The following is a 24837-nucleotide window of genomic DNA, read 5'->3' as shown; positions in this document are numbered from 1 at the left end:
TTTAGGAGAGAAGAGAGAGATGGTTTAGGAACTGCATGTTCCACTCACAAATTGGAAAAGACTTTATGGAGGGAAATAGTGGGAGCGTGGTGTGAGATTAGAATTAGTGGCATAAGTGCTTCATCAGCCACAGTGTCTGGAATGATATTTGTGGAAACTTTTCTCATGCAGATCTGAAACATAGCAGCATGTATTTCCCTGTATACTCCCACCCTACCCATGACCACCACCCCAAAACACATTCTCTGCACAACCAGGATTTGCATAATTCATTTTATTTTTTATTATTTTTTATAGTTCTTCTAAATTGGCTGTTTTTTGTTGAACTGGACATCCTGTAAAGTCAAGCCTGAAGCCCTTAGCTGAGTTTGCACATCATCCTCTTAGCTGAAAAGTTGAGGGTTGGAGGAGAGTAGAGCGGGGCTTTCATCCCTCTCTCTCTCTTTCACGTTCTCTCTCTCTCTCTCTCTCTCTTTCACGTTCTCTCTCTCTCTCTCTTTCACGTTCTCTCTCTCTCTCTCTTTCACGTTCTCTCTCTCTCTCTCTCTTTCACGTTCTCTCTCTCTCTCTCTCTTTCACGTTCTCTCTCTCTCTCTCACGTTCTCTCTCTCTCTCTCTCTCTCTCTTTCACGTTCTCTCTCTCTCTCTCTCTTTCACGTTCTCTCTCTCTCTCACGTTCTCTCTCTCTCTCACGTTCTCTCTCACTCTCTCTCTCTCTTTCACGTTCTCTCTCTCTCTCACGTTCTCTCTCACTCTCTCTCTCTATTCTAACTCAACCTTTTATTGATCATTTGTTTTAACAGTGAACCTTACAGCATATTTACACATCAAACCCACTGTATAACAACGTCCACATAGACAACGCAAGGAGGATTAAACTGAAACGTTTGTTTTTTGTAATTCATATTTTTTGCAGTCTTAACTTTTCTCCTTTAATCCTCCATCCACTTTATGTTCTCATGCTGGGTTTGTAATGAGCTTGTCATTGGTGTCATCACCATCACCATCATCATCATCATCTCAATTTATAGAACTCTTTTCAATATATTCCTCTTAGACAACAGCTGTACAATTGTACACAGTGTTTGACTTTTATATATATTTTTGGGGAATATATTAGTTAAACCTAAAATAAAAGAAATCATATCTGAAAGAAAAATGTATCAATATCCCAAAGTAACAATATCATGCATGTTTTACTGTTTCTGTCAATAAAAACCCAAAAGATAATATTATTGATGGGATCTGTTTTTATTTACACTAAAATTGGCACTGTTTTTTAAGTATTTGTTACTGGAATGATCTTAGAGAACACTCGATGACTCTATGGCGTGAAACACTCTCCTGGTAAGTCAGAGACCTGCTCTAAAAGGCAGGTTTTGACAAATAAAGAAAGACCAACAGAATAACCTTGAAGAGCCATTCAGCCCTCAAAAAATGAGATCCAATGTGTGTAGATAAATACCCTTTACTTCAGCTTTAGACGTTTTGTGGACGTTTTCTCCCATGGACGGAAACCCTGTGACATACAGTAAGTCATGTCCTCGTACGATTTTCCCAGGACATCTGTGACTCATCATCTCCCTAAACCTTGCCAGGTGAACCCACCTTTTAAGGGGGAAAAATCCAAAGGAAATTATTGATTTTCAAAATTCTTCTCGCAAAGCAGCATTCATTGACTCAGGTAAATCAAACAACCTAAAAAGACAAATGTAACTTTGAAACTGACAGTAAAGAACTCGGACTGCTCAATCCCAAGTTTGGCAGGCAGAGGGTAGGGGACACGGTCTTCAGTTTCCAGTGTTTCCATGTCAAACAAATGCTTGACAGTTGATCCCAAGTCCTTGTGTGTGAGCAAAAATAAGGATGTGTGTGTACATGTGTGTTTGTGTGTCTCTACATACTTATATATTCAGTGCAAACACATTTATGCTGACCTTGGGTGAATCCCATCTTGACCTTTGACCCTCCACATTTCAAGCAGGTCGGTTGAACCTATAGCCTGTCCCTGACAATCCCAACCCCATTGCAGGCTTTTTCTTTCTTCCACTTCCTCAAAGAGACGGACAGACAGGCAGACCTTGTGTGTACCGTGCCTGGTAGCGAGCGGGCCTACTGCTGCCAAGCAGCCCGCTCTCCCCCCACCCTATCCCCAGTCCTAGCACAGCCCAATGTACTTGAGATTGTTCTGGATGATCACATCTGTGACTGCATCGAACACAAACTGGATGTTGCTGGTGTCTGTGGCGCAGGTGAAGTGCGAGTAGATCTCCTTGGTCTCCTTGTTGCGGTTGAGGTCCTCAAACTGGCGCTGCACGTAGACCGCTGCTTCCTCGTAGGTGTTCTGACCTCTGTAGTCGGCGAAGCACACAGTCAGAGGGATGCGCTTGATCTTCTCGGCCAACAGGTCCTTCTTGTTGAGGAAGAGGATGAGTGAGGTGTTGGTGAACCAGTTGTTGTTGCAGATGGAGTCAAACAGACGCAGGCTCTCTGCCATACGACTCTGTAGAGAGGAGGGAGGGAGAGAGGAAGAAGAGTCAATAATGAGAATTTTCGTTTGCGTACTGACATGAGACACAGCCTATAGATATGTGAGAGAATGGCTGTTCAACAAACAATGAACCAGCTATCTCACAGGATCCTTTGAATGCTATTTTACATACAGGCTGTTTTTAGCCTTGATTGTGTTAAATTAATTGGAGTGTATTTAATCTATCATTTTTATTGATTGTGAAAATGATTTGCTTCAACTGTTATATCTGCCAGAAAATGTAATACAATGTTGGCAATAACTAATTGAAAATGAGAACAGGTTTTGAACCTATAGTGTAGATAAAAAAATATTTGTGTCTGTTGCTCTGCACGTCACAGATTTCCACTCGAGCAGCCATAGGTGTGGCTTCTATGTTGTGTAAACATGTGCTGACGACTTGGTCAGACAAAGACCTGCACTTAAACTCTCATCCCGCAGGAAAACAGAGCACATGTCTCCTCTCTGTCACTAACCTTAGCATGAGTAGAGAAATGTTACTGCCCACATAAACACTAACTGAGTTACTGGAACTGTCAGTAAAATAGCACATCAAAGACTTGTTTTTGAGGTCAGATGAGTATGAAATGTATCACAAATCAAAGGTATTACGTTTCATGGAATCTCCACCGTGTGTTACTCTGAACGTAACCATGTACAGGAACAATTGCCAGTGTGAACAGTTGGACTAAGCGACAGAATAGACTTGATAGGTTGAGTACATCTCTTAAGCCCAACATATACTCAGTGATGACATATTTACGCAACCCTTAAGCTTTAGTCATGGAAGCATAAGCATAGCTTGCCTGACGTTGCCTTTGCCCAAAACACAACTTCTCTGTCTTTTCTTTCTATGATTGCTAGACTATTTTTTGGACTCATTTTAAATTACGCAACATGCGTATCTTGTGGTTCTTCGTTTTTTTTACCACCAGACTAAGACCCATTTGTTTTGTGCTGCCTCAGAGATGTCAGCTGTGCGTTATCTAAACCCCTAGGATAAGTTGTATTTTTCTCCTAAAAATGTTTTCCAAATTCCTGAAACGGAGCCAGTTCTGTTAGCAAAACAATTCAACTTTTGGTGAATGTTTGTGTTTCAAACCTCTAAAACCCATTAAATGTAAAAACAAAGAGGACTTTAATAGCTCTCTAAAATACTGGCATAGTGAAAGATACTTGCACATGTTAATGGGTAGTGTAGTTGTCATAGAAGAATAACAAGGAAACAGTTGCTGATCATGCTGGGCAGTTGGTGAAGCCAAATGTGAAAAGATGAACAAGCTGACTGACATCATCAGTACAGATGCAGCAAGTAGAGCACGGTAATGGATTATGCTTTTCCAAAGATGTACAATATCTATGTGACTAACAAAAACCTTAGGCCTGATAGATCTGATATTACATTAAAGCCCCCCAGTTTTAAAATGATTAACAGTAGACGTACTGCAAGAATGTGCCTTTATCTGTCTGTGTGTGTGTGTGTGTGTGTGTGTGTGTGTGTGTGTGTGTGTGTGTGTGTGTGTGTGTGTGTGTGTGTGTGTGTGTGTGTGTGTGTGTGTGTGTGTGTGGGGGGGGGGGGGGGGGGGGGGGGGGGGGGGGATATGGATGGGAATGGAAAGGCTGCAGGCATGTGGTGTGTATCCAGTAGCTTGTGACTGAAGGAGGAGCTCATTTCGAAGACTGGGCTGCTGTTTAAAAGGTTACACAAAATATCATGGTGCTCTGAGCATATCACAAGATCAAGAAAGAGAGAAAGAGAGAGAGAGATGTGTGCTATGTTAAACCAGGGACTAGGCAAATAAACTCAGATGCCTTTATACTATAAATTCTATGAACCAATCATCAATAAACGGACTTGTTATGGATCTAAAGCAGCTCTTGGTGGAGCTTAGAGATTCTCCAAACAGGAACCGGTGCAGTGGCGTGAGACGCAGGCTCTTTTCTCTGGTATAAGTAGGCATCCTTGGTGTCCACATCACCAACAAACTATCTGGTCCAAACACACCAAGAAAGTTGTGAAGAGGGCACGACAACACCTTTTCCCCCTCAGGAGGCTGAAAAGATTTGGCATGGGTCCCCAGATCCTCAAAAAGTTATACAGCTGCACCATCGAGAGCATCCTGGCCGGTTGCATCACCGCCTGGTATGGCAACTGCTCGGCATCAGAACGTAAGCCGCAACAGAGGGTAGTGCGTACGGCTCAGTACATCACTGGGGCCAAGCTTCCTGCCATCCAGGACCTATATACCAGGCGGTGTCAGAGGAAGGCCCAAAAAATGGTCAAAGACTCCAGTCACCCGTCATAGACTTTTCTCTCTGCTACTGTATGGCAAGCGGTACTGGAGCGCCAAGTCTAGGTCCAAAAGGCTCCTTAATAGCTTCTACCCCCAAGCCATAATACTGCTGAACAATTAATCAAGTGACTACCCGGACTATTTACATTGCCCCCCCCCTTTGTTTTTACACTGCTGCTACTCGCTGTTTATTATCTATGCATAGTCTCTATACAAATTACCTCGACTAACCTGTACATTGACTCGGTACCCCCTGTATATAGCCTCATTATTGTTATTTTATTTAGTTTTTTTTTTACTTTAGCTTATAGTAAATATTTTCTTATCTCTATTTTCTTAAAACTGCATTGTTGGTTAAGGGCTTGCAAGTAAGCATTTCACGGTAAGGTCCACACCTGTTGTATTCGGCGCATGTGACAAATACAATTTGATTTGATAATAGGGACTGAGCTCAGGGCCCTAAGCTGTGTACACTAAATAAGGTCAGAGCCAGTGGCTCCTGCCCTCCACATGTTCTCAGAGGTTCTACGCCAGAGCCCTGCTGCGTGGAGAGGAAGGCAGAAGCCCACTCACTGTGCTTTGGGATCCTCTATACTCCGTACCTGCCGACTCCATCATAGTAAGAGTTACAGCTTCTCTGAGGGAGAGTGGCAAGGAGGGAAAGGGGAGTGGGTACCAGGGTAGCAACACACAGCATGAAGCTCCCCCCTCCCATAGACACTACACACACCATCACCCTCCCTCTCCATGGCCTCCTGGCAGTGCCCCTTCTCCCTGAGCACTCTAGACACACAAGCCTACGCTTAAGTATTAATGAGGAGGGTTAACCCTGTGTTAATGCTTTGTTTCCAGTAAATATATATCCTGGAGTGAGTGAAGAGCCACCCCTCCATAATTCAATTCATTAAGGTTCGCTTCATATGGCACTACCATATAATTGGCAGAGCCTCAAAGAAAAGGGCTCTCTATACACATACACTCTCTCTCGTCTCAGTTCTCTCTCCTCTCGCTGGCTGTACACTGTGTTGCTGCTCTTTGCAACATCCAATCAAAAGCTCTGGGTTCTGTAAGATTCAACTAAATGTGCAGCCTATAAACAACATTTAATTCCAGGATGATGTGAATTCAAGAAGGTTCCACAAGTAATTTTTATGTTTCAATGTTTTACTGTCATTGATGTCCCCTATACATTCTCCATACCATAATAACTATGATGTATAATGTATACATTCATCAAGGACTCTAAAGTCTAACTCACATGACTACTACTGCTTGCTAGACACCCCTATCATTTATAGGCAAAAGTGTTGGGTTACAACACAGTGCACTTTGCTGTGTGTTGGTTAACATCACATGTCGAACTCATTCCACGTAGGGGCGAGTGTCTGCGGGTTTCACTCCTCCCTTGTACTTGATTGATTAATTAAGGTCACTGATTAGTAAGATACTCCCCTCAACTAGTTGCCTAGGTCTTAATTGAAAAGGAAAAAACTACAACCCATAGCCACTAGGCCCTCCATGGAATGAGTTTGACACTCCTGGTATACATGCATGGTTGGGAGAAAACATGGTGGCTTTGTAGAAATGCTCTATGTGGATTAGGAGAGGCAAGGACTAACTGAGTTTGAGATCTTAAATTTTGTTTCAATATTGACTACATTTTCTTGCATAGTCGGTGAGTGTTTCAAGAGCTAAGCCAAGAGTGGAATGCCTTGCAAAAGTATTCATCCCCCTTCATCCCCCTTCATCCCCCTTGTTTTTCCTATTTTGTTGCATTACAACCTATAATATAAATGTATTTGTATTTCATGTAATGGACATACACAAAATAGTCCAAATTGGTGAATTGAAATGAAAAAAAATACTTGTTAAAAATTTAAAAAAATAATGCATATGTATTCACCCCCTTGCTATGAAGCACCTAAATAAGATCTGGTGCAACCAATTACCTTCAGAAGTCACATAATTAGTTAAATAAAGTCTACCTGTGTGCAATCTACTGTAAGTGTCACATGATCTCAGTATATATACACCTGTTCTGAAAGGCCCCAGAGTCTGCAACACCACTAAGCAAGGGGCACCACCAAGCAAGTGGCACCATGAAGACCAAGGAGCCCTCCAAACAGGTCAGGGACAAAGTTGTGGAGAAGTGCAGATCAGGGTTGGGTTAAAAATGTTGAACATCCCAAGGAGCACCATTAAATCCATTATTAAAAAATGGAAGGAACATGGCACCACAACAAACCTGCCAAGAGAGGGCCGCCCACAAAAACTCACGGACCAGGCAAGAAGGGCATTAATCAGAGAGGCAACAAAGAGACCAAAGATAACCCTGAAGGAGCTGCAAAGCTCCACAGCGGAGATTGGAGTATCTGTCCATAGGACCACTTTAAGCCGTACACTCTACAGAGCTGGACTTTACGGAAGAGTGGCCAGAAAAAAACCATTTGCTTAAAGAAAAAAATAAGCAAACACGTTTGGTGTTCGCCAAAAGGCATGTGGGAGACTCACCAAACATATGGAAGAAGGTACTCTGGTCAGATGAGACAAAAATTGAGCTGTTTGGTCATCAAGGAAAACGCTATGTCTGGCGCAAACCCAACACCTCTCATCACCTCGAGAACACAATCCCCACAGTGAAGCATGGTGGTGGGGACTGGGAGACTGGTCAGAATTGAAGGAATGATGGATGGCGCTAAATACAGAGAAATTCTTGAGGGAAACCTGTTTAAGTCTTCCAGAGATTTGAGACTAAGACGGAGGTTCACCTTCCAGCAGGACAATGACCCTAAGCATACTGCTAAAGCAACACTCTAGTGGTTTAAGGGGAAACATTTAAATGTCTTGGAATGGCCTAGTCAAAGCCCAGACCTCAATCCAATTGAGAATCTGTGGTATGACTTAAAGATTGCTTTACACCAGCGGAACCCATCCAGCTTGAAGGAGCTGGAGCAGTTTTGCCTTGAAGAATGGGCAAAAATCCCAGTGGCCAGATGTGCCAAGCTTATAGAGACATACCCCAAGAGACTTGCAGCTGCCGTTGCTTCAAAAGGTGGCTCTACAAAGTATTGACTTTGGGGGGTGAATAGTTATGCACGCTCAAGTTCTGTTTTTTTGTCTTATTTCTTGTTTGCTTCACACACAAAAAAATGTGCATCTTCAAAGTGGTAGGCATGTTGTGTAAATCAAATGATACAAACTTCCCAAAAATCTATTTTAATTCCTGGTTGTAAGGCAACAAAATAGGAAAAATGCCAAGGGGGGTGAATACTTTCGCAAACCACTGTATGTCCATCAAACTCAACTCTGGACATTGAAGCCTATTCCACTTCATTGTTCCCCTCTAATCAGGGACTGATTTAGACCTGGGACACAAGGTGGGTGCAATATCCGGTAGAACTAAAAACAAGCAGGCTCCAGATCTCATAGCGTAAGAGTTGAATACCCCTGCTCTATGTCATCCTATCTGCTGTGAAACCCAGTTTCCAATTAGACATAATTCCCTAATCATTAATATAAAATTGTATTACCTTAACTCGTTTAATTAGGACTTTCATATTAACTTGTTAAATTGAAGCGTGAGAAAGTATGCCTACGCTCCTTAGGATATGTTAAACCTGTTGATAAGTGTGGTCCTATTCTGGATCCTCTCTGGAGTCACTGGACACTTTAATTTAACATCTCTACTATGTCTATGGGGCTTAGAGTGCAATCACAGATCACTGTAACAGCTCTTTGAAATGTATGTCCACTGTACACCACTCCAACCAACAAGCCCTTGTACTTTGTTCTCACCTCACATACACACAGTATGTAACCCAGTTGTTGAGCGCTCCCTCCCGCATACAAACATTCATTTACTTACAGTACACGCACCCATGCAGGCAGAACACACACACGCGGAAGTGCATGCACGTGCACACACACCTCATATCTATTCTCTCCAGTGCTGCTGTGTGTTGTACAGTCCTCCTCCCCCTCCCCTAGTCACAGCTCACTGTCAACAGCCCAGGATTAGGAGCGTTTGACTGGTCTGTTGCTAGGCAACTGAAGCCATGGCAACCAATTCATTATGAAGACAGAGATGGGACAGGGTAAATGCATCAGGGAATATGGGCTGGTGGGTCTAAAATCCCTGTGTAGCATGCCCTACCAGTGATTCAGCACTACACTACATGTGATGGAATAAGAGAGAGTCGAGATCTAATTCCTAATTCTATGGTTACAGTACTCATGATTCTGCCCATTCATGTCCTCTTTGCTGTCATTCAGCCTTGTATTACATGTTAGCATATCATAGTCAAAGGTCATCATGTGTTCCCCAGCCTCCTGTATTCAAACTCTTCCTTGAAATTACCTCTGGACCTGTCCTGTCGCTGCAGATCAAATTTACAGGCAGACACACACCCTACCCACTCTCTCTTATCTTCTCTCCCCTTCTCACCTCTCCCCTAGATCAAGCACTAGGCAAGCATTATAAGTCATTACAGCTCACAGAAACCAATATTCCAAAGCTGAACAATTAGCTGTGCTATTGTTACATCAGTTTGTTCATCATTTGTTCTTGTCTGTCAATGGCTGAGAAACATCACATGAGCTATCTAATCCAATCAGGTGCCTTGGCAAAAAAAAATGTTTAAAAATTGGACATTCAACATCAGCCGATTGCGCAAAGGATATTGGCAGTTTAAGGTAACCATTGCAACTGGGTCCATTTTGTTAAAGGGCATGGCTGAATGATGACTGTGGTTAGTGAGTTGATTAGGTTATACTATAGAGCCATACCCACTCCATTACTCATGTAATTGTAGATCCGGTGCTTTTTCTCTGTGGAGAAACCTCAGCTCTCAGTCACTCTTCTCCCAGTTCTGCTATGGCTCTCTAGGAAGCTTTATCTTGATCATTTGTTTCCTGCTATCTCCCTATCTCTAACCTAAAGACTCCTCTATCCTTAGCTGTCCCATAGACATACACTGACAAAAAAAACTTTGGCATCAGTAAACTGCCTAGAGATAATGCCAGGGGTTCCTTCTTGTCTCACAGTGAATCAAAGAAAGATTTCTGCACCGATACACACACAAAAAAAGAAATACCTCAAAATATATTCCTGTTTAAGACCGAGTCATTCCGTCCTTCGTGAGAGAGGGGAGAGAGAGATTGCTATTTGAGAATGAGCGGCGTCAACTCCCTCAGAGGAGGTATGGGGGATCTCAGGCAGGTAGCAACTGAGAATCTGGGCCAGCCCTAATACTGTCTCTCTCCCTGACTCTCTTCCTTCCTGACTTCCTAACTGTCTCCGAATCCCTCCATGTCTCCCTGCTTGCCTCCCTGCCAATACATGCCTCTTCAGACGCATTCTAATCTGGCTCCAAAGGTTTATGAGACACATTGGGACATAATGTTACCCGGGGATTCTGTGTCCATTGTGTGGATTTGAAGTTATAGCTTCAAGATACAATACATGACCAGAAGTATGTGGACACCTGCTTGTCTAACATCTCATTCAAAAATCATTGCCATTAATATGGAGTTGGTCCCCCCTTTGCTGCTATAACAACCTCCACTCTTCTGGGAAGGCTTTCCACTAGATGTTGGAACATTGCTGAGGGGACTTGCTTCCAATCAGTCACAAAAGCATTAGTGAGATGGACACTGATGTTGGGCGATTAGGCCTGGTTCGCAGTCAGCGTTCCAATTCCTCCCAAAGGTGCTAGATGGGGTTGCGGTCAGGGCTCTGTGCAGTCCATTCAAGTTCTTCCACACCAATCTCGACAAACTATTTCTGTATGGACCTCACTTTGTGCATGGGGGCATTGTCATGCTGAAACAGGAAAGGGCCTTCGCCAAACTGTTGCCACAAAGATGGAAGCACAGAATTGTCTACAATAATAGCCATAATTCCTCCACCAAACTTTACAGTTGGCACTATGGATTCGGGCAGGTAGCATTCTCCTGGCATCCCCCAAAACCAGATTAGTCCGTGGGACTAAGCTTTACACCACTCCAGCCAACGCTTGGCATTGCACATGGTGATCTTAGGCTTGTGTGTGGCTGTCGGCCATGGAAATCCATTTCATTAAGCTCCCAACGAACAGTTATTGTAATGCTGACGTTGCTTCCGATGGCAGTTTGGAACTTGGTAGTGAGTGTTGCAACCGAGGACAGACGATTTTTACGCTCAATATGCTTCAGCACTCGACAGTCCCATTCTGTGAGCTTGTGTGGCCTACCACAAAGTAGCATCCTATGACGGTGCCATGTTGAAAGTCACTGAGCTCTTGAGTAAGGCCATTCTACTGCCAATGTTTGACTATGGAGATTGCATGGATGTGTGCTCGATTTTATACACCTGTCAGCAACAGGTGTGGCTGAAATAGCCAAATTCACTAATTTGAAGGGGTGTTCACCTACTTTTGGCCATGTAGTATATTAACAGAAAAACATGCGTCAGAGTCAGACACTACTACTGCTGGAGCTGTTTTCGTCATTTCAAACATCGTACATCATATGACGTGCTTGAAGGTTTGAAATACACCAGAACTTGGTTTGTACCAGAACAAAATGTTTCTCTAAACAAAATACATCATATGATGTTGATTGGAATACTAACCACTGTGTAGGCCTATCAACATTCCATAGTATATAATTAACAATTAAAATAGTATTCATGTTATTCATGCCCATCTCTCAAACCTTCAAAACACATTGGGTTGAAAAAGCCTGTTATAATAAAGGGGAAAGCTGTGTAAACTGTTCCAACAGACTCTTTACTGATAAGGTCCCAAATCAGCTGTGGCTGCCAACCACACCCAGAGTTCATAAATAATGTCCACTGGCTGAGTTCTCAAAGACAGGGGAGGGGAGCAGTCGGGGCTCTGAATTCTTAACAATCCCTTTTTTCCTTTTCCATTCCTGACTTCCTCTCCTTCTTTCTCTTTATTTCCCCCCGTTTCATCCAGGAAGTCAATTGTTCCTGCACCTGCGACATCCCACTGCTGAAAAGTGCCCTCGCAAGCTGCTAATTCTCACAGGTACACCCTCACACCTTACACTGTGAACTCAATTAACACCTAACTGCATTTGCCTCTGAAGAATGTATTTATAACTCGCTAAAACTAATTGATTTCATGTACTAACTCAGCCAGGACCTAGTACATCTTGTCTTATTTATGTTACACGTGAATTATCAGGCCACAGTTGCCACAGGAAGCTAGAGTATAGCTAGAGGTAACAAACAAGAACACGATGCACGTTGTTGTATGTTACAGCAGCAACTTTCCCTCCCTTTCTCTAACAGCTAAGATCCAAACCTCTCTGTAACTAACATGTTTTCCAGGAAATATATTTACAATGACATTTTAGTCATTTAGCAGACGCTCTTATCCAGAGCGACTTACAGTAGAGTGCATACATTTTATTACATTTTACATACTGAGACAAGGATATCCCTACCGGCCAAACCCTCCCTAACCCCGGACGACGCTATGCCAATTGTGTGTCGCCCCACGGACCTCCCGGTTGCGGCCGGCTGCGACAGAGCCTGGGCACGAACCCAGAGACTCTGGTGGCGCAGCTAGCACTGCGATGCAGTGCCCTAGACCACTGCGCCACCCGGGAGGTATATATATATTGTGGAAAAGGAGAATCTAGACTTCCTGTAGACCATGACAGAAGCATTCTATATTGTTTTATGAGAAGTAGCATTCAGGGGAATGCAGAAGGTTGTATAGAAGTGGTAATGAAGCAGCAGAAATAACACCAGACTCATGTGCTGTTGCATGTGTTATCTGCTCGCAATGCTTCTCGCAACAGTTAGCCCTCTATCTATGAATAAAGTCTTCCCTTTTCATGCTTTCACTGGGTATAGATATCATATCTACACAGAATGTCAGATACATGTTCCTCTTTGAATCGTTAGATAGGGGTTGTTACTTGATCATTTACCTCCAACATTCTAGAGGTCAACATGCTAGAGGTCAACTTGGGCCTCTGCCATTTTGAATCATATTATGATGTACAGTATATTAAATTCTGCAAAAATAAGTAGTGTGGTAAGAATTGACCTTAAATGTAATCCACCCTGAGAAGTGTGAAGAGGAGAACACCACAGTGTCATAGATAACAGCACACCCCAAGGGTGTGATGACAGAGTGTGGACAGGAACTGACTGGTTGTGTAATGGCTAATGTTGCGTGTGTTGCCCATGGCTTCCCTTACCGTCTGGTTGTCTTCATAGAGCTTGAGGTCATAGCCGCTTAGCTCCACACAGAAAATGATGGCGGTCACGCCCTCGAAGCAGTGGATCCACTTCTTCCTCTCTGAGCGCTGCCCCCCCACGTCTACCATCTTGAAGGTGAGCTCCTTGAAGGTGAACTTGTTTTCCACGATGCCCGTGGTCATGTCGCGGGAGCGCAGGATGTCCTCCACGGTGGGGATGAACTCGTTGGAGGAGATGCGGTCCAGGTCGTTCAAGTAGTAAGCAGTGTTATCCTCCAGGTGGTACTCGTTGGAGCGGCAGAAGCACTCCTGCACCCCTGAGTCATCCCACAGGCGCTTCATTACCCCATGCAGCTCCGCTGTGATCTCCCCTTTGCTCTCGGCCGGCCCAGTCAGGGCGAAGAGCTGCACGGCGTCGTAGGCGCGGTCAGGGTTGTGGAAGTCGATCTTGAGCGTGGCGAGGGCGCGGATGATGCGTGTGAGCGAGTCAATAGCGTTGTAGAGGATGAGGGGCTTGTACTCTTTGCAGGCGTCCAGATTGAAGCCTCCGCTGTGGATGATCTTCATCTGCTTGACGATGGTGCTCTTGCCAGAGTTGCTGGTGCCCAGCAGAAGGAGCTTGATCTCACGCCGCTGCCTCTGGCTCTCTGAGCGCAGGTGACGGTCGATCCGCCGGGAGCGCCGGGCCGCCTCCTTCTCCTCTGAACTCTGCCGGCAACCCATGGTCGTCTGCCACGCGGTGAACACTGAGGAAAACGTGGTGATCGCAGAAGAGAACGTGCCGGGTGGCAAAAATGGAGTGTCTGGGATCAAACCGAAATAATCCAAAATATCAAAAAGAGCAGAGATGAGAGACTAGGCAAAAGAAAAAAGGAATGTATGTCAGAGCAGGGATAGGATTATGTTTGAATCCTTAATGCTGCAGGGGCTTGATGGGAAGAGAGAGAGAGAGACACTTTCCTTCAAACCTGCCACTCAGAGCACACAGAGAGAAATGAGAACCACAGAGCAGGAATGAATCAGGAACATTTAATTATCCTCGTGGTCTAGGGTCTGTCCGTTGGTCTTCTGTGGGTTTATCCCAGGCTTTGCGACTAGCGTTGCCGTAGAGCTCTACCAGGACATGTTGGAAGGCCCAGACAGAGCCTGGAGCTGGGGCTGGACTACCTGATGCCACGGGGGCTGGGGGTCATATCAGGGGTTACCCCCCTTAGGAAGCTTGCGGAACAGGATGGGGGAGGGAGGTGTTAGTAGAGACAGTGTTCAGGGATGATGTGTAGGTGTAGCAAATTCCCCTCGCTCTCCTCCCTCATGGCTCTCACGTCGCCATTCCCTATCTTTGTGACTGCAGCCATCCACGTCAGTCCTTCCCGCGTTGTCTGCCTCCTTCTCTCTGGGCTATATTCTGCTCTGTTTCCTCGTCTCAGGCAACTGAAAGCCCCCGTTCCTGCCAACAAAAGAAGAAGAGGAGAGACATGAGCAATGAGCACAGAATCATTATGAATTAGAGCATAGGAGCCTGAGAGGAACAAAGAGGTGAGCTGCTTCATAAACGTCTCAACACAAACACACAAAATACAAATACTCAAATGCACACTCATAAACATGTAGACAGTGAAACACAAAATATTGTCCCCCAAAGCTGACCGTGTGTGTCCGCTAAAAGGCATTTGAGGACACAGCACACGTTCTCTTGGTCAAAGCCCTGACCTGTATCTCGGCTCCCCAGCTGTGTTGCCATAGTGTCCCTCTCTGTGCTCATTTCCTCTTTACTTTTTGTTTCGAACAGAAGTTTCTCTCATCTATCTCCCCATGCAGCCCTGTGTTACCATAGACCCATTCAGAGCTGAGTCACACACAAGCAAACACACACACAAACATGTACACACATACATACATGCATACACACACGTGCATTCACACACACGCATTCACACACACAAAAGCAAACACAAAAGGTTTCCAGGGTGTGAAACGGAAACAGATACAAGATTAATGTCTCTCCCCCTATCCACTCTCCTCTCACTCCCTTCTCCCCTGGCCTCTCTCATACCTTCTCCCTTGGCCTCTCTCCTACTTTCTCCCTTGGCCTCACCTCTCCCCTCCCCTCCCTTCTCCCCTGGCCTCTCCTGTCTACCTTGGTAAACTGATATTTATTTACTATCACAGTGGAAAATAACTGCCTCAAGTCGACAGGTGCCCCTCACTATTTAATTCCACTGCGAAGCATGATCTGTGCCTTAACCTCCAGTTTGTGATCCTACAGGAGCACGGTTAATAAAAACAGTCAATTCTCTCAGCTTTGGATATTTAGCCTACAACAGAAAACAAACAGATTGCCTTCAAAAATACTGTCTACAAAATGCTGAAAACATTTGCACAATTTTTATGGATTATTAACATTTGCTTACATTTTGAAATTCTAGTGTGAATACACTGCATGTAATGTGTTGAAATACTGCACATATATTACAGTGAAAGGGCTGCATTCAGTGCTCGGACAAGTTGAGAGTGAGCTTACACCCATGGGACTCTGTGATAAATAGATGCACATTGTGACAGGACAGGCCGTATGGTATTGGCTGTGTAACAAATGTGAAATCACGCTGTGGCCTGGTTTTGTTGGCCAGACTACACTCCTCGGACCTGTCACAGAGCGAGAGAGCGAGAGAGACCACATTTCCCAAAGCTGTCAGTCAGTGAGGTCCACTCTTGGAAAGAATGTCCGACACAGCAGAACAAAGACACAACAAAGCATCACACAACGCAAACAGAGAGAAGAGTATTGTTCTTCTGCTTCAGGCACCTGATTGCACGAGCTCTCAAAACGGCAGAGCCAGCCAAACCAGTTAGAAAGTTGCACATCACTGATTTTTCACAGGCCATAAAATGAGTTATTACAACAAGCGGTGCAAGAGCTAATTTCGTTGTAGTCGCCGTACTGCCTCCTCTGAGGTAATGTCTCTTCAGATAACTGGGCACTGGGCGGCAGGTAGCTTACAGGTTAAGAGTGTTGGGCCAGTAACCGAAAGATTGCTGGTTCAAAATCTCAGAGCCGACTTTAAAAAAAGATGAGCAAGGCACTTAACCCTCATTGCTCCTGTAAGTCCCTCTGGATGAGAGCATCTGCTAAATTACTAAAACTTAAAAATGTAAAATAACTGCTGAGGTGGTGTGATGTGTATTTTTTCATGATTATGCAACAATACCCCACATTTAATTCAGGCTCTTGTGAATGATATTTCCCATGTCCCTCTGAATGTACAGACTGTCATACACTTGAAAATCAAATCAAAAATCGAATAAAATTGTATTTGTCACATGCGCCGAATACGAATAATTGCTCCTGTAAGGTCTAATTGCTCCTGTAAGGTCTAATTGCTCCTGTAAGGTCTAATTGCTCCTGTAAGGTCTAATTGCTCCTGTAAGGTCTAATTGCTTGAAATGCTTACTTACAAGCCCTTAACCAACAATACAGTTTTAAGAAATATAAGTATTAAGTAAAAATAGATAAGTGAAAACTTTACAAATAATTAAAGAGCAGCAGTAAAATAACAGTAGCTATATACAGGGGGTACCGGTACAGAGTCAATGTGCGGGGGCACAGGTTAGTCGAGGTTATTGAGGTAATATGCACATGTAGGTAGAGTTAAAGTGACTTGGCATTGATAATAAACAGAGAGTAGCAGCAGCGTAAATGAAGCGGTGGGGGGGCAATGCAAATAGTCTGGGTAGCCATTTGATTAGCTGTTCAGGAGTTTCATGGCTTGAGGGTAGAAGCTGTTAAGGAGCCTTTTGGACCTAGACTTGGCACTCAGATATTGCTCAATTTTTAGGGCCTTCCTTTGACACCGCCTGGTATAGAGGTCCTGGATGGAAGCTTAGCTCCAGTGATGTACTGGGCCGTACGCACTACCCTCTGTAGTGCCTTGCGGTCAGAGGCCGAGCAGTTGCCATACCAGGCAGTGATGCAACCAGTCAGGATGCTCTCGATGGTGCAGCTGTATACATTTTTGAGGATCTGAGGACCCATACCAAATCTTTTCAATCTCCTAAGGGGATATTGGCTTTGTCGTGCCCTCTTCACAACTATCGTGGTGTGTTTGGAGGGTGGTTGGGTTTATTTGTTCAGTTACATAAAGTGCATGCATTTCTAAACGGTAAAACAGGTATGTATGAAAATACCCTCAAATAAAAGGTGACATTGTTCAGTTGACCAGTTAATTGTACATGTAGGCCACTGACTTGATGGCATGACAAGGTATGCATTGTGCTAATGTGAATGCATAAACACCAGGGGAAGGATGAGGCACGAGGTCGGTCGGCAGGCCTTCCATTCCAAACATACAGCTAGTCAGGTATAAAATAGGCACACTGCAGCCCCTCCTCTGCTTACGGAACTACAGAACTGCTTTCTGATACACAGAAGAGCACCTTTGCTCGCAAGGCATGTGTTAAGTGTTAGTATCACTTCACAAAAATGATATCAGTCAAGTACAATAAACCTACCCTTTCTAATCCATATGAAACTGTAGTATTTGAAACTGTATAACTGGATGCTCTTCAAACCCTATTACCCAGAGCACACGTCACCAGTTCACTGAATCAAGGACAGTAGTTTTGATGTGGAAAATAATGCCGTTGTGTGCTGTAGTGAGGGTGTGTCCCTTTAAGAGTAAGAGAGAGGAGGGAGAGGGAGCGCTGAAGGGGTCGTGGAGAGAGGCCAGGCCAGACTCATGTTTAATGGTGAGCACTGAGGTAATGTGATAGTCAGGGTAAGACCAACTCTGTCACTCTCTCGCCTCTCCTTCACCGCTCGTTGCACACGGCACAATGGATTCCTCTCCCTGAGATCTCCCCGTATTTCTAATTCACTGTGCCGCAAATAATTACAATATCTAATCATTATTAGAAATTAGCACATGTACTGTACTGTAGTCAAGGTCTGTCACTGTTGTATAATGGGCTATTTCTCTCATGATAGAGCAAAGCACCAATTTGCCATCAGATACAGGTCAATCATATTAGATTGGCAGGTGATGTAATCCTCAAACAATTGGGTAATCTAAGATTCCTGGTTAACAGACATAATGCATGCACATGTCTATATTATATCCTCGTAGGCATATCTTAATTTGACCAGTTTCTCACAGCAGAAAAATAATCCTGCAACAACATGAATTATTAAATTAAAATAATAAATATACATTGTTGTAGGGGTTAGTACATTTTTGGTGAGGATAAATTAAATTAAACTTTTTAAACCTCTAATATACTACAATTTGCATTTCCTGTTGCGCAGGAAAATTATCCCGGACAACAGAGTGATCAAATTAAAATAGTAAATTTGTACAATATGTGCATATTCTGTAAAACCCATACATGCATGACATTGCATCAGCATGTGTACGTGTTCAGATCAACACTCGAGGCAGAATACATCACGTCCGATTGGTGTGTTGCCGGTGTTTTCAATTTGTTTGGCATGTGAATTTGTTGTCTGTTTTAAGCCTAATCTATGGCGCTTTTATTTTTTCATATCGTTTGGATTAGCGTTTTCATTGTACCACACACCCTTAGTTACAAGCTAGCATCGTGGTTAGCCCCTGTGGCTGGAACCTCTCCAACCTGACCGGAGCTTGGATCCTACTAGCTAGCAGGCACGAGTGTCTACCAGTGTTTTTATACATGACTAGGCCCAAATGCAATAGGTGCGAGATGATTTCCATGCAAGAGGAGAGAGAAAGGGTGAAACTTATCGATGGATGAGGGTTTGTCTGCTCTAAATGCATCACCATCAAGCAGCTACGAAAAGAGATTATCTGGTTGTTAGCTCAGCTGCAACAAAAGCAGAACCTGCTTTCAAACTTCACTGACCTAGCTGCATCCCAAGCAAATCGCATCTTGAACTTTAGTGCCTCCTACAGCCAGGGTGCCAATGAGTCGGGCAGCTTTGATCTGTTCCACTCCACCGGACAGATTGTAAGTTTAACTCCGATGCCCAGGGGAGAGACTGGTCACTACCCAGGCGTCGGGAGTTGGGAGGGAGGGAGGCAGTCTGGCTGGCCTCCATCTATCCTGGAAGATCTGATCCGGCTATCAAACAGTTTTACCCCAGTGGAGGTGGACCTAACGGCCCTAGGAGACAGCTCTGATCCTGGAAATTAACCAACAGCCGGTAGCCAGCCAGTGGCTACAACCTCTGTCCATACCACCAGCCTACCGCGCCTCCCAATGCCATCCACTGCTGCAGGTGTGTGGAGTCAAGCTAGCCTTAGCTCGAAGCCCCCACCCTCCCTGCCTGAGGCAATCCAATTCCGCTCCCCCCCTTCTACTCCATCATGACCACCTTCATTGTCAGCACTCTGGCATCATTACTGAGAAAAATCAGAAGTGATTCTTCTAAATAGCATTTTATCTCGGCAGGCTTTTTATTTGAAAGAAATTGTGGTTTAATTGACCCTGGTCAGTCACTGCTCTTCCCTCTTCCAGCCTCCATTTGGCTCGATGGAAGATCAGTCATCTTCGAGCGAATTTTTGTTTTCATTTCAACAGCTTTCTACTTGTGATGTGCTAGACGCCTTGCTTAAGATTGATGTTAAATCTGACGATTATCTCGTGTGCTATCCCCAGGGTTTGGAAGGTGGCCCATGTGCTCCCTCTCCACAAATGACCAAATAATTATTGCACAACTAGAAATTGTCTTACCTAGCAATTGTTGGCAGCTTAGATCCTTCCTAGCTACGAGATGTAGTCTAAGTGTTCACCAGTCTGGTTTCACCCCATAGCAACATCAGCAGTTTCCATACAGTTAAAGATTGTCTGCAATCGGTATGGATCAGGCATCATGTAATTGGTTCAAAATTACTTGACAGACAGTACACAATGTTTTTTCTGACAGTGTTAAATCAGGTTTCCTTGATATTATGAAAGGAAATACATTTTAGGTCCTGTTTTTTACTGCCTATATAAACAATGTTGGTCTATCTGGTAAAAATTGTAACATGCAGATTACACTGTTGTGTATTGTAGTGGTTTCGGCACCGGCAGGGTTTACACTTACAAACACACAACACCAGTCCAAGTGAAGGGTTAAACCGGTTTATTACTAGCAAGCTTTGGCAGCATTCTTGATATACAAAACCCAAAACAAACAAAGTAAACACTTCGCCACCAGTGGAAGGTCCTCCATGCTTTGTCTTTGAGGGTCCAATCCTTGTTGAAATCATAATTTCCTTCTATAAAACCTCCTTCTCCACTGTATGCTCTGTCTCTTCAATAACCTCCTACTCCTTCACCTGCCGGGGTCATAGAAAGAAAACTCAGGGCACGGTTAGGTAGAGGAACAGATTGGTTTCACCTGTCTGCAGTTTGGCTATGATTACAACTAGAGACAGGTGTGGCTGTTCTGCTGCAGTCTAGAAGTTTCCCCTAAGCTGTCCGTGGTCCTGCCTCTGGGGAATATTCACATTGCTGTCCATGGTCCTGGCAGCCAAAAAACAAAGAAACCTCGCAGGCATATAACGTCCATCCACAACACAACCCCTGAAACCACTACATACCTTCCCCCTCAGCATTGACCCTGTGGTCAGAGTGGTCAAAGAAAACATGGCATGCATACGATAAATGGCATCAACATTACCATGTTTAGACCCCGAACGGTGGACGATCCGATAGTGGAAAGAATGGAGGCTGAGGAATCACCGGGTGATCCGGGCGTTAATGTCTTCATTCTGCTTCATCCAGTTAAGGGGAGCGTGATGTGTCATCAATAAAAACTTGCGGCCCAGAACATAATATTTCAAGGTCTCCAGAGCCCATTTGATTGCCAAACTCTCTTTTTCCACTGTTGCATATTTGGTTTCCCAGGGAATCAATTTACGGCTAATGTACAGGGTATTCCTCTTCATTAACTTATTGCGAGAGTACAGCTCCAATTCCAGTGTCTGATGCATCTGTCTGTGTAACCAGAAGCTTCTAAAAATCTGGCGAATACAGGAGCAGTGCATAAGGCAGTTTTCAGTTTCTGAAATGCCTCTTCGGCTGCAGGGTTCCACTGTACCATGGCAGGTTGGGCCTTCCGGGTCAGGTCACATAGGGGTCCTGAAATGATTGCATAATCCTGGATGAAACGTCTAATAACCGGTTATTCCCAGGAAAACCCGTACCTGTTTCTTATTCACTGGTCGAGGTCAATTCTGGATCGCAGTGACCTTCTTCTCTTGTGGTTTGTTCAACCCTTGCCCTATGGAATAGCCCAGATACTTTGCTTCACTTACCCCCAGCATGCAATTCTTTGGATTGGCTTTGAGTCCTGCTTCCCGAAGGGCATGTATGACCGCTGTTAAATCGGATTAGGTGCTCCTCCCATGTGTGGCTGTGGATTATCACATCATCCAGGTAGTCTGCAGCATACGATTGAGGTGGGCGCAGAATGCGGTCCATCAGCCTTTGAGACGTGGCGGGGGCTTCATGAAGTCCAAAGGGCAGTCACACATATTGGAACAGGCCGTCTGGAGTCGAGAATGCCGTCTTCTCACAATCTGCAGGGGTCAGAGGAACCTGCCAATGCCCCTTGGTTAGGTCAAGTGTACTAACGAACTGGGCATTTCCCCGTTTTTTTAACATCTCATCTATTCTCGGCATGGGATAAGCATCAAATTCCGAAATGACATTCAACTTACGGAAGTCATTACAGAATCGTACGGTACCATCTGGTTTCAACACCAGGACTATTGTGCTGGACCACGCACAGTGTGACTCTTCAATGACTTCCAGCTCCAACAAATTCCCCACTTCTTTTATTGCAGCTCTCTTCGATTCTGGCACCCGGTAAGGTTTTTGATGAACCCTTATCCCCGGAGGCGTGGTGATGTCATGTTGGATGTGATGGGCATGTCCTGGTAAGGACAAAACCCATCTTTATTTTTCATAACCAACAAACGTAACTGTGGGAAGGTGATACACCTCCGAGGGTAATATCTTCCAGCAGGTTCTCGGAAGAAGGGGAAGTGGCCGAAAGTACTGACGTCTGTATGTTTGTTCCCCACCCCCACCATTTTTAACAGGTTAATATGATACACCTGTTCTGGCTTCCTTCTCCCTGACTGACGGATGAGGTAGTTTATATGCCCCATTTTCTGCACCACCTTGTAGGATCCATGCCATGTGGCCAGGAATTTACATTCCGTCCTGGGTACTGACACCATAACCCGATCCCCTGGGGTAAACTCTCGGGGTTGAGCTGGACTGTGGTTATACACTCGACTCTTGGGCCTGCTGCAAATGTTCCTTCACAATGTGCATTACACTGTTTATGTGTTCTCTCATTTCTTTTATACACTGCTCAAAAAATAAAGGGAACACTTAAACAACACAATGTAACTCCAAGTCAATCACACTTCTGTGAAATCAAACTGTCCACTTAGGAAGCAACACTGATTGACAATAAATTTCACTTGCTGTTGTGCAAATGGAATAGACAAAAGGTGGAAATTATAGGCAAATAGCAAGACGCCCCCAATAAAGGAGTGGTTCTGCAGGTGGTGACCACAGACCACTTCTCAGTTCCTATGCTTCCTGGCTGATGTTTTGGTTACTTTTGAATGCTGGCGGTGCTTTCACTCTAGTGGTAGCATGAGACGGAGTCTACAACCCACACAAGTGGCTCAGGTAGTGCAGCTCATCCAGGATGGCACATCAATGCGAGCTGTGGCAAGAAGGTTTGCTGTGTCTGTCAGTGTAGTGTCCAGAGCATGCAGGCGCTACCAGGAGACAGGCCAGTACATCAGGAGACGTGGAGGAGACTGTAGGAGGGCAACAACCCAGCAGCAGGACCGCTACCTCCGCCTTTGTGCAAGGAGGACCAGGAGGAGCACTGCCAGAGCCCTGCAAAATGACCTCCAGCAGGCCACAAATGTGCATGTGTCTGATCAAACGGTCAGAAACAGACTCCATGAGGGTGGTATGAGGGCCCGACGTCCACAGGTGGGGGTTGTGCTTACAGCCCAACACCGTGCAGGACGTTTGGCATTTGCCAGAGAACACCAAGATTGGCAAATTTGCCACTGGCGCCCTGTGCTCTTCACAAATGAAAGCAGGTTCACACTGAGTACATGTCACAGACGTGACAGTCTGGAGACGCTGTGGAGAACGTTCTGCTGCCTGCAACATCCTCCAGCATGACCGGTTTGGCGGTGGGTCAGTCATGGTGTGGGGTGGCATTTCTTTGGGGGGGTCGCACAGCCCTCCATGGGCTCGCCAGAGGTAGCCTGACTACCATTAGGTACCGAGATGAGATCCTCAGACCCCTTGTGAGACCATATGCTGGTGGGTTCCTCCTAATGCAAGACAATGCTAGACCTCATGTGGCTGGAGTGTGTCAGCAGTTCCTGCCAGAGGAAGGCATTGATGCTATGGACTGGCACGCACGTTCCCCAGACCTGAATCCAATTGAACACATCTGGGACATCATGTCTCGCTCCATCCACCAACGCCACGTTGCACCACAGACTGTCCAGGAGTTGGCGGATGCTTTAGTCCAGGTCTGGGAGGAGATCCCTCAGGAGACCATCCGCCACCTCATCAGGAGCATGCCCAGGCGTTGTAGGGAGGTCATACAGGCACGTGGAGGCCACACACACTACTGAGCCTCATTTTGACTTGTTTTAAGGACATTACATCAAAGTTGGATCAGCCTGTAGTGTGGTTTTCCACTTTAATTTTGAGTGTGACTCCAAATCCAGACCTCCATGGGTTGATAAATTTGATTTCCATTGATCATTTTTGTGTGATTTTGTTGTAATGTATGTAATGTAAAGAAAAAAGTATTTAATAAGAATAGTTAATTCATTCAGATCTAGGATATGCTATTTTAGTGTTCCCTTTATTTTTTTGATTAGTGTATTTCATCACCTTGGACTTGGACACCATACCTTGCCCGTCAGGATTTCACGGTGTTAACCTACCCGGGAGAACATCTGTAGCAGCTTTCTGGTGATACTCTTGGTGTTGGCACTATGGGAATAGCTTTGGGATACCTGGTGGCATAATTCACCACGACCAGTATATGTTGAAAACCTTTCTCAGACCATGGTAAATGATCCAATTAAAGCCATAGCAATTATATCGAATGGTGTGTCCATTGCTGGCAACGGGATTAAGGAAATTCGTAAATCAGGAAGGGGTGAGGTTCTTTGACAGTCAGGACACCCCTGGCAATACCTTACCACATCCGCATACACCCACGGCAGAATAAGTTTTGTAACACCCATTCTTGTGTTTTGTCTCTCTGTAAATGTCCTCCCAACAAGTGGCTATGGGCCAGGCTCAGCATTGTATGCCGAAACGGGGTTGGAACCAACAGCTACTCCACTGTGATGTAATTGGACATTGTGACCTGGTATAAGAGATTGTTTCTCATGGAAAAATTAGGGAAAGTGAGTACATTAGCAGGATTTATATACCATCTATTACCTTGACATTCTGTCTGGCGTTCTGTAGCGTGGGTCTTCCAGCTGAGCAGTACGAAACTTTCCTCTATACTGTGTTAACTCGGGAGGAAAAATCTCATTGGCATAAGAATTTACAGGACCCTCACCATGCGCTTCTTCTTCCTCCTCTTCCACCATTTCTGGCCCATTTATCCCCACTGGGTTTCCTACCTCTTCGTCGTTTCCTTCCCCTTCTTCTCCCAGGAGAAATCGAATATCGGCTACGGGAGTCGGGCAGGTAAGAACCAATTTGTTAATTTTCCTTTCATAGGTCAGGGAGTTCTTGTTCTTCTATTTTATTTTC

At 44.7% G+C, this 24837-nt stretch overlaps 1 protein-coding gene across 1 annotated transcript in view; it reads right to left on the bottom strand.

The window, feature by feature from the left end:
* Positions 1-259: 259 nt before the first annotated feature.
* Positions 260-24837, bottom strand: part of LOC129864046 (guanine nucleotide-binding protein G(z) subunit alpha) — a 62355-nt gene continuing 37777 nt past the window's right edge. Inside the window, exons 2-3 of the mRNA XM_055936595.1 lie at positions 13042-14488; positions 260-2503 (exon numbers count right to left, since the gene is read on the bottom strand). Coding sequence (XP_055792570.1) covers positions 2159-2503; positions 13042-13764 — 1068 coding nt within the window. The 5' untranslated portion in view covers positions 13765-14488 and the 3' untranslated portion in view covers positions 260-2158. The remainder of the gene's footprint in view (positions 2504-13041; positions 14489-24837) is intronic.

The sequence above is a fragment of the Salvelinus fontinalis genome, chromosome 10, assembly GCF_029448725.1.
Source record: "Salvelinus fontinalis isolate EN_2023a chromosome 10, ASM2944872v1, whole genome shotgun sequence".
Lineage (NCBI taxonomy): Eukaryota > Metazoa > Chordata > Actinopteri > Salmoniformes > Salmonidae > Salvelinus > Salvelinus fontinalis.
This window is presented reverse-complemented; position numbering and strand designations above follow the sequence as displayed.